The sequence below is a fragment of the Saimiri boliviensis genome, chromosome 15 (genome assembly GCF_048565385.1).
Source record: "Saimiri boliviensis isolate mSaiBol1 chromosome 15, mSaiBol1.pri, whole genome shotgun sequence".
NCBI lineage: Eukaryota > Metazoa > Chordata > Mammalia > Primates > Cebidae > Saimiri > Saimiri boliviensis.
The window spans coordinates 5,307,801-5,318,845 of record NC_133463.1 but is presented as its reverse complement, the minus strand read 5'-3'; the positions used below and the strand labels follow the sequence as shown (position 1 = coordinate 5,318,845).

At 32.8% G+C, this 11,045-nt stretch overlaps 1 protein-coding gene across 3 annotated transcripts in view; it reads right to left on the bottom strand.

The window, feature by feature from the left end:
* Positions 1-2,756: 2,756 nt before the first annotated feature.
* The window catches only part of SNTG1 (syntrophin gamma 1), a 756,922-nt gene continuing 748,633 nt past the window's right edge, over positions 2,757-11,045 (bottom strand). For all 3 annotated transcript variants that reach the window (XM_074386645.1, XM_074386647.1, XM_074386646.1), the window contains one exon: positions 2,757-6,790. In XM_074386645.1, coding sequence (XP_074242746.1) covers positions 6,632-6,790 — 159 coding nt within the window. In that variant the 3' untranslated portion in view covers positions 2,757-6,631. The remainder of the gene's footprint in view (positions 6,791-11,045) is intronic.

Here is an 11,045-nt window from a genome sequence, read left to right as displayed (position 1 = left end):
ACAAAGTTTGCCCTAAAAATTCAAAATTGAAAGAGGATTTTATAAAAACATTTATTTTTAACTATTAAATAAATTAGTTTTTAAAATGGTCAATTATATAGGGTGGACAGTAACATGATTAAAGTAACTAAAATGCCTTAAATCATTTTCATGAATGTAAGCCATCACATATCATTTGTTGTTTGTGGTGGTGGCGAAGTGACGTGAGTTTCAAGGACTCGATCTTACTCCGTATCCTGTGTTCAGACCTTCTCTGACGGTCTTCCATTGATCCTCTTTTTTAGCTCTGTAATTTTGTTATCATATTCAAGATTATGTCTACCAACCGTATGAGTTTGTATGATAACAATGATTCTTTGCTCCCATTTTCTTTTTTGACAAATGAGAGTGGAATGATCCTTAAATCTCTTCATATCATTGTTTCTGATTGACTAAATTATAAGTGATTTTCCTCTGACTGAGATTCTTGTATCTCTTGCAACAACAGATATTTCTTTTCAACTGTCAAAAATTGAGTACTCTGAAAATTCCACAATCAATAATGTTAATTGAAGGACTTCCACAGGTGTGAAAAGCATCAAACGAAATGAGCTAGATTTCTCTTAAACTAAAATTTGCCAACTGAATTTGAAAATATTTATTAAGCCTCTTTGATGATACGTATTTTCATACACATTTTGTAACAGTATCATGTAAGATTCAAGTATAATGCAGCATAGCCAGGAGATAGAGAGACTGATCTATACCTGGTATATGGCTATGTATATGAATATATAAATGTATTTCAGGGACTTGACCTTCTCTAGCTTTGAGAGCTGGTCAAACAGTCTCTGCAAGTCTATTGTCTTTGCACTCGATGCAGTGCAGGCAATGGGGAAGAGAAGCTGGATGAACGAGCTGCAGGGCAAACAGGTGGACTGAAAACGACATCATCTCTCCCTGTCCAATTTAAAGATATGATTGTCCTTCAAAAGACGGGGCTTAAACATGCATCTGCCGAGGTGTGGTAGAAACTGAAAGAAGGCTCATTGGAGAACTGGCCTGGCTGCTGCTCTATACCAGTGAGGTGAAGCAGTAGCTGAGCAGCAACCTGGGTGAGTTACAGCAGCGCCTGGTGTCCTTGAACCTACACGCCAAGCATAAAAGCAGTGTGTTGCTTGACGATTGCTGTTCAAATGGCACGCAAAATGTCCTTTGTGGCTACCCTCAATGGAAGTCTACAAGAAAGGAATTTCTGAACAATGTAGTTCAGTAAGACAGATTGACCCATTACAAAGCCACGTGAAAAATCAACTATTAAAGTAGAGAATAAAGAGAGGATTCCTCAAATATTCATTAATTTGTAATATTTCAAATAACTACTTACATATAAAAATTTTAACAGTGGAAATGAGTATTTATTTTTACTAATTAAAATATCTATTGTATCTGTGTTAGTATTTCCAGGATGTTAATTACTTGACTGGATCTTGAAATCTCAAGAGATTAATTTGCTTATACTAATATAAAGAATCAGTGCAAATCTTAAAACAAAAAGAAATATGATACAAATAGTGAAGAAGAATTTTCATCTTTCAGCAATATTTTCTTTCTTCTCCACCATGATATGAACCTTTGGAGATAATTTTCTGCTATGATAAGACATCTTCCCATGCAATCTGTTAGGTAGCAAGTCACATCTTGCAAACAAGATGTACTTTAAAGAGAGAGCACTATTCTGTGGCATGTTATAATGAACTAAAGGATGCATATTTTTAAAAGTCTGGATCAAGTTAACAGTTCCATCAATATCAATTTTGCTCCTAAACTCTGTTAAATAATCTCTATGTTATTGGTTGAATGGCTTTCTTTACTGAGATAGTTTTGCTATGTTTCTTAGACAGTTTCTTATTACTTTATACACAATTAGCCTAACACAACAGCTGTCTCTCACTCAAGAAGTGTTTCCTTTTTTTCAGGTCTGTCCCTGTTGCTTCTCATTGACCTTTTGGAAATTTACAATTAGTGTTATACAACAATTTAGTGTTAAATTGAAGATTTCAACCAGTGTAATATGATAGGAAGTCAAAATTAAAACTTAATCAAAAGAAAGACATATGATCTCTTGTAGATGGCATGAATGTCAATATAGAAAATCTTAAATAAATAATCTACAGAAAGGTTACTAGAATTGATATACAAATTACAGTGATATCAAACATCATATTTTTCAGAAGTTGTAACTCAGCTGGGTAAATACTTTGACTAATAGCATCTTTCTGCAAAGTTTGGGAATATTTAGGAGTCATAATTCTTCATAAATATTGGTCAACAAGAACAGATTATGTACCACATGGTCTGCACTTGCACACAGACAGTTCATATGTTAAATCTTTCATTGAAGTTAAGCCTCTTAACTTCAATGAAAGAATCATGTTAAGGATTATGTTTTAAACATATGTAAAACTTACAAATCAAACCCAAAGCAATGAACACCCAAATATAGTAAAAAGTATTTGTTTTTATTTTCCAGTATGCATCATTTAAAAAAGTACGGTTTCATTAGTAGTACATTAATGAACTGAAAGAATGAAGTGACACATTTTTGTCACAGATATTAATTTACATTTTACAAACATCCACCAAAACAAAAATGAAATAAATATATTTACATTTTATATTTCTGGTATTTTCATTACATTTTAATATGTATAAAATATATAACATTTATAATATTTTATTTTCAAAAGCAAATTCAAATGTGCAAATATGTGGCATTATGGTTTTAAAGTATTCAGTAGTAAGAATAAACAATAAAGAACAATTTTAGAGATATGAATAAAGCAATTTCTTAAGGAGAAATTATGAGCACAGCAGTATCAATTGTAGCAAAATGTTTGTTATTAATATCCAAACATCTACACTTACCTTAAAAAGTTAAACACAAGATCATTCTTGTGCTATTAAAGCTTCTCCACACTGCTGATTTCTAGCAGTAATTCTAAATTATTGTTAGGATTATTAATTTTTGTCAGTAATAAATCAAGCTTTTCTTAAATCCAGCATTTAACATAGACAAAGTTTATAATCAAGCTTCAGCCTTGTAAATGAGGAAAATGTTGATCAATAATCTAATGCACCCAAAGGAACATTTCTCTGCTTGCATGGCTAATATGGACTTGAAATTTATTTTCAAGTAATTGCTTGTTTTTCTTCCTGAATGACAGCTTTATGAGCAAAGGTTTCCAAAGTATAAGTTGATACATGCCTGAAATATGGGCAAGAAATAATTACCTGATTATCCTCCCATTTAAAAAATATTGGGGTATACATTACACTTACACTATCTATTAGATTATTTTTTAAATAAATACTTGTCGTAATATAACAAATTATAGATATCCTTGCTGTAATATACTTCTGCTTAGATGAATTGTTATACTTGATCAGGCAAAAGACATTTTTATAGTAGTTAGCAGTTTTCAAATGACTTTGAACTTCATTCTCTGACTAAATACCTACAATATTCCCCGTTAAGATTGTGTTATATACACTGTAATGAACTCTTTAATGACTACACACACACACACACACACACACACACCCAAACACACAGACACACACCCAAACACACAGACACACAGACACATTCACACATACCAAGGCACTGGAGGGGTTAACACATTAGCATTTTGCTGTTAAAATGTGCTCAATTTACAAACTAGGATTTGATGAATAAATCTCATGCATGTAAACCTAATTACATGAGATAGGAATTTATCAATGTTTTTGTTCATTTCTAAGCTTTTTCATTCAAGTAATCCAAGTGATAACAAATGACCATGACTAATCATCACATTGTAAAGAAAACATGAAACATTAATTGTTAAACTGATAAAAATGAGAAAAGTATTTTGTTAATTTTTGGCTATTGTACTAATCATGTTAAATAAAAATCTCAGCTTTTTTTAAATCAATAGTATCAAAAATAATCATAATGGTATTGTCATAGGTTTTTAAGCTACATTTTACAATGTAATTTAAAGTATATTAAATGTATGTACACAAAACATGTTCTTTTAAATATTTAATGGTCAGCATTCATTATATTTATATATATATACACACACATATATATGCATATACATATGTGGGTATGTGTATATTCATCGAGGAGATATATATTTATACATATCTCATTGTGCACCTTTTCCTTCATACACATGAGCACAGGCTAAATTTTCAAGATATCACAAAAAGATATTTAATAGGTTTTTTAAATTTTAAAATGGAACAATTATAAAATTTCACATTTTTAAAAATTATTCTATTACAGGTAGGTAAACTATTGAAACTTTTTTCTTTTGCTTATGGATGATTAGACCACATCATATTGCCTTCAGATCATATTATCACATTGTGGATGCATTCATGTAACCCCAATATGGGGTACATTGAGATTCAGCGCTGGAATTGAAATTCTGTAGTGAACCACATACCACAACTGAAAATTCTAAGTCGGATGTAACCCACTGCTTTTTCTCCATAAGTTTAGAAGTGGCCTACTATGGGAGCCTGCTTTTGGTGGGCTTCAATTTTACAATGACTGTGTGTTTGATCAGTATAGTGTGCAATCATCCCAAAGTTCTGTCCCAATTACAAATGTGTAATTAGTTGTATGGTCAAAATACATTACATTGAAACTGTTTATTGTAATTTGCTGCTGTTCTTGGGATAAGGTATGTTACATTCGGCTTAACATTTTCCAAGGGACAATTATACACTTCCAAATTTTCTTTTCAATTTGAGGTATTTACAAACTAATTTGATGCAAAATGAATTAATGAATCATAATGAGTATGAAAACAACTTGATATTAAATTTTTTAATTTAATGGATCTGTCCATTATAGAAAAAAATGTTGTTTCCTTCTTGAGTAAATTTTTTTTTTGAAACGGAGTCTCACTCTGTCACCCAGGCTGGAGTGCAGTGACATGATCTCTGCTCACTGCAACCTCCGTCTCCTGGGTTCAAGTAATTCTCCTGCCTCAGCCTCCTGAGGAGCTGGGATTACAGGCACATGCCACGATGCCTGGCTAATTTTTGTATTTTTAGTAGAGACGGGGTTTCACCATATTGACCAAGCTGGTCTGGAATTTCTGACCTTGTGATCCGCCCACGTCGAACTCCCAAAGTGCTGGGAATACAGGTGTGAGCCAAAGTGACTGGCTTGGAGTGATTTTTTTTTTTTTTTTAATATATTGAATCACTTTATTAGATACTTGATTATCTCCACAAGGACACATGTAACGTTTGGTTTACCTGGGAGCCTGTGTATCAATAAAAATGTTTCTTGTTTGTTTGTCTGTTTTTTACATACACAGCTGACTTTTTAAAGGAAGATCTCAAAAAAGCTGTACTAAAAGACAGAGAATGTGTTTCATGTTATACAACTAGCTGTATATACCTGGAATCTGAGTAAATTGCACAACTCTAAGGCTTTCAAATTTCCCAGCCTTTTCATATTCACATTCTTAGGACAAAATATCTAAAACAGCCTGCATAGTTTGGCATTACTTAATCACTTCCATGACAAGGGAGGATAAAGATTTCTAATGTTTATCTTTAAATATCACCTTTGTTCCACAGAAAATAGTACTAAAATGGAAAAATGTCATTTAACTAACATATATGCTAGGTTTGGGACTGCTTTCTAGGGACATTTCAGTCCATGATTTACTAGTAGATTTCAGATTACAAACAATTGTTTCTCACACCGTATTTTTTATATTATTTTCTCTACAAAAGGTTTGGGGGCGGTCACTGAAAATTTATGAAACTTTGATTTGATAATAAATCTTATTAGGGAAAATATAAGTCTCTTTAAAATGAAGGAAGAAATGAGAGGTTCATGAAATTTTTCATCACTCATAATTGAATTAATACATTTTTGGCATAGTAGATTGACATTGGCAGCTAACCATTTCAGTAACAGTGATCCAAGGGAGAATAGTCCATTTCACATTGTATCTATCATAGGTCAATGTGATTATCTTTTTGAAGTTCTTTGGAATATTTACAGTAAGATAAAAACAACTGGAGTGCCAGTGTCAATCATGGGATGAGAACACAGGGGCATATTTACATCAGCAAATGAAAGTGCATCCTTCTTTGATGAGATTTTTTTGCATGCTCCTTGATTTATAATTTTTAACTCTTTGATGTCCCTCATAATACAATGATAGAGCATTAGTTTATGACTCTGCCCAACATGTACTCATCATACAAAATAATCTAAAATACAGAAGTAACCATTTAATAAGTATTTTTATTTATAGGTAGCTTACTATTTTTTATATTATTTACATACTTCTTCAATTAATTCATTCTTTTGTCTCCACTTTTGGTGAAAGCAATATACTTACTGATACAAAGCAACTTAGAACGAGCTGTTTTGTTCATGTGGTATATTTTATAGAGGCCATCCAGAATGGAAGTGTTTTTGAGATTCCACATGACCTTCTTTGTTTCTGCTGAAATTTCAATTTCTCCTCCACTGTGGACATATTATGAATTTTCCAGGGTCTAAAATGATGAATAAGTGTGTTCTGTTTATACAGTTATGGTGAGTATCAATGCAGAGCTTAGTATGTCAAGTTGTGTACTTGGCTTTGCTCGTGGTAGCAGAGCTGGCAGCAGCAGAAGCAGAAGCCTGATTGCCTAAAAATAGAGGGTCCAAACAAGCTACCTTGGCAGCAAAGAAGGAATGAATGCAGTGAAGAACAGCAAATAAATTTGAAAATTCCAACTCCTGAAAGAGAAACAGGTCAGATAAAATAAAAATTAATGTCTTTTAAAATGGATAACAGCTAGATTTTTTTTTCCAAATTCAATACACTTATCTAAAATCTATGATATCTAACATACATAAACTAATTTCAAATGTAGACATTTTTGGACAACATGTAAACATCATATGTATTGAAAAGTTACTTGAACACATGGTGGATAAGAGGTAGGAGGACTGATCACTCTTATCATCTATGAATGCTGTTTTAGCATGATAAATATATTTGGCCAAAATTTTACTCTTGATAATGTATAATTAAAGATAAACTTGGACGTACATTTAAAAGTATTTTTATCTCTATGCACACATCAGATGATAAATGTGGGTTTGAACAGTTTAAAACTATTTTTGATTATTATCTAGAATGAGTTAATATTTGCCATAAAAAAAACTGAATAAGAAATGCTAGAAGGAAGGGGATATGAACTCTTCTAATCAGAGGAGCCAAATGGTTCAATTTCACAAAATAATTTAATTATTAATTTTAATTGTGGCTGGCTGTTTAATGGTGTATGTGGCATATTTACTAAAAACATCAATTAGAGCTCACTAATTCATTTTGGATTTTTAGAAATATGTTCCCCATTTAAATACCAATGGAAATTTTTAACCTATTTACCAGTGGCAACCAAATTATATATATTACAGTGAAAACAGAAAAAAGTTATTTCAAATTATAATTATGTCAAAATAGCCCTAATATCATAAAGCAATGCTCGGAATGGATTTACAAAGACAAAGTTGCTGGTATTTTTTATTAAAGACCATCAATAATCATATAATCATGTTTTAATTCAAGATGATTGAAAGATTAATACATTTATGTGCTTAATGAAATCAGTATAATAAACTTATTCCAAGGATGATAACTAGAGGGTAATAAAGCATATAAAATTCTTACAAACTCATTACTATTTTATTATATATTTTACTACATACATGTAATAAAGAGTATAGAATTATACTTGATATGTACATGACTGACTGTGCTTACAACACTTATTTAGTAGCAGAAAATATTATAAAATGTTCGATACATTATGACACATCATAATATCTGTAATGTACCATGTAGTTATTTAAATAAAATAATTCATCCACGTAGTATTTCCTTAGGTCATGCAATAGAAGTGCAATACACCGAAACGTATATTCAGGGGCATCTATGACATAGAGGAAATGCTATGCTTTCTCAGTAGCTCCCTTCAAACCTTCAGTATTTGATAGTTTCCTATGCGAAACAGCAACTTATTCTACAGAAGAGAAAAGGTTATTCATTTAACTATTCTACTTCCCTTAGCTGTTTACACCAAAAAAAGTTTTTAGTAACTCTATTGTTATTATCTTTGAAGCTTTATTTACAATAATCCACTTCAGTGGCACTAGTCATATATGTCATATGAGCAAGTTTCCCTTTGCCTTAACTCACCCTGAAAATCCTCCGTTCATCCCATCATTCTTGGTGTAGTCATGTTATTTCCCAAACAAATTGTGAATACTTTCTATATCATCTCAAATTAAGTCCACCTGATATGAAAGGTTTGGAAATGTTGGGAAAATGTAAAATGTTCTTGCATGTTATTAAAAAATAAAACAACCACCACAAAAATAAGCAATTCACTATCGATAAGAAGGAGAATATTGTTGGATGGGTAAAAATAGTACGGTAAATAACTTTTTCTCAAAGGTAATTGTACGTCATCTTTATCACAGTACAGATTATATTTTGGTTCCTAAAAATAACAAACCTTAAATATGTAAGTATCCAGGCATGTTTACAAAAATAAAAGTTTTCAATTATTCCTATCTTGTCAATTATTTGTCAATAATTTGATATAAACTGACACTTTAACCTTTTTACACCCTTTTTGAAGAAGTGGTAGACAGGAAATAATAGAGGGTGATTGGAAGAGAAAGCAGGAGACCAGGATGGATCCAGGCTTGGCTCTTCATTCCAATGTCCACACATCTTTCCTCTGCCTCAGTGATCAGCCTTGGCAACCATTCCCACTCTTAGAGTGTCAGTGATTTCCTCTACATAAGTAAACTCATACTGTGGTGAGAACTAGACCTGCATTCTTACCACCTATCAGGCATCCACTGATGATAAACATCTATCTATTCACCCTCTGATAGCTTCCGCCAAGTTCCAGACTTACAAGTTTCCCTCATAAAAAAAAAAAAAAAAAAAAAAAAAAAAAAAAAAATCTTATGATTGTCATCATCCCTCAAATCTCAACAAGTATAAGCTAGCTTCAAAAATGTAAACAGTCGTCCATTCAATAAAATACCAAGTGCTTCCTATGCATCTGCTCTTTTTTATTGTTCTTAAAAGATAGCAGTGAAAAAAAAAAACAAAAACAGGCAAAAACCAACAAATGAACAAAACAGTACTGATGGGATTTACACACCAGGGACAGGAGACAGAATGTGACTAAGGGCATAAATACATGAAGGATAATGTGTCAGAATATGAAAGGTACAGTAGAGAAAGAAAGCAGAGAAGACCACAAAGACTACTCAAGGGGCCGTGGACAGGAAAATTCACGTTGCCTTGTGCAAGGAACTTGAAACAGATGAAGGTGTGAACCATTTCCATGTTTATGGGAAAATATTCCAGATGCAACACTTATAATTTTAAAGGCCCAGAGGTAGGGACATTCCAGGAGAGTTTGAAAAAAAGCAAGGGCTATTGTGGCTGGAATGGAATGAATTAGGAAGTAATTAGCAGAGAGTGAGGTCAAAGAAAACACTTGACATACTGCATGAGCCTTTATGAGTTTCACTGCGAATGACATGGGAAACCATGGTAAATTTTTGAGCAGAGGTGTGACAAGCATTGACTTAAGTCAGAAAATGATGATTTTGGCTGGACTGTTGAGAATGAACTTTATGGAAAATGGATTGAAAGAAGGAGGAGAAGTTACAAAGTTTTCTATATGGAAAGGGGTTAGATTTGAAAGTAGATTTCAATAACTGGGGGAAAAAAGTGTTGCTCTACAAATGGAGGAATTGTGGGAAAATCAGGTTTGGGAGTAAAGATCAAGATTTTGGTTTGGGGTATGTTACATTTGAAAGCATATTAGACATACAGGTGATAAGGGGAAAGCTGCATATGTTAGTATAGATTTAAGGGAAAAATTAGAGTTCAGAATAGAAGTTCAGCTTCTGTTAGCATATAGATAGTAGGTAAAGCATTGTGGTCTGGATGAGAAGATCAAGGTGTGCGTAGGTAGGCAGAGAAAATGACTGGACACTCATCACTGAGATGCCACAGTATAAAAATTTCAGAAAGATGAGGGTAAGGACCAGCAAAGAAGAAATAGCTATAGCTGCCTCTAAGAAAGTGAGAGAGAAAACTGGGAATCTTGTAAAATGACAGCTGGACATTGACCATTGAATTTAGCAACACAGAGGCCATTTTAATCATTTACAAGAGTCCTTTTGTGGAGAAGTAGAAACAAAAGATTCACAGGAATGGCTTCATGAGAAATTGCTTGTGCAGTTATTAATTACTATAGGTAGCTTCTCTTTGAAGAAGAAATCCTACTTTTCCTTCTTAAAGGGAGCAGAGGAACAGATAAGTGGGAAATCAAGAACGTTTTCCTAAGGTTTATGAAATTAGTATATATTTGTAGAATTGCTGGCATGAGATGGAGGTGGTATCAAATCTAAGGACAATTGTAGAAACTATTCTTGAGAAGGGTGAGATCTGGTGCCAAAGTAGAAACCTTGACAATTGATCTGAAGTGGCAGGAGGTGAGGCACAGTATTATTGGCACAACTCAAAGAAGGTGGGTAGATTTGGTGGTTTGTAGCTTTACTTAATTCTGCATTTTAAGTCATTAAAAAAAAAAAGCAAAGTCATTGGTTGACAGAGAGGATAAAGCAGGAAGTATTGAGAATTTGGACAAACTACTAACTTATAGGTATCATTTTCAGGATAAAATCTGGAATTGATCTTCCTCAGTCTGCTTACTGCTTAAAGGTTTTTAATCTATTTATGCCTGAGACTGAAATTTTTTGAGTGTTTGCAATCAGACCTTGGTGATGACCTTGAGCAGTAAAATATAAATAACTCCCACATGCTTAGCGTTCCAATAATGGAACATTAGGCACATCTGAGTCAATAACTCGTGAATCCTCTGAACATGAGCATTGAGAGCATCATTAACTGAACCTAAATAAGTCACCACCTACATTTGCACACCTGTTT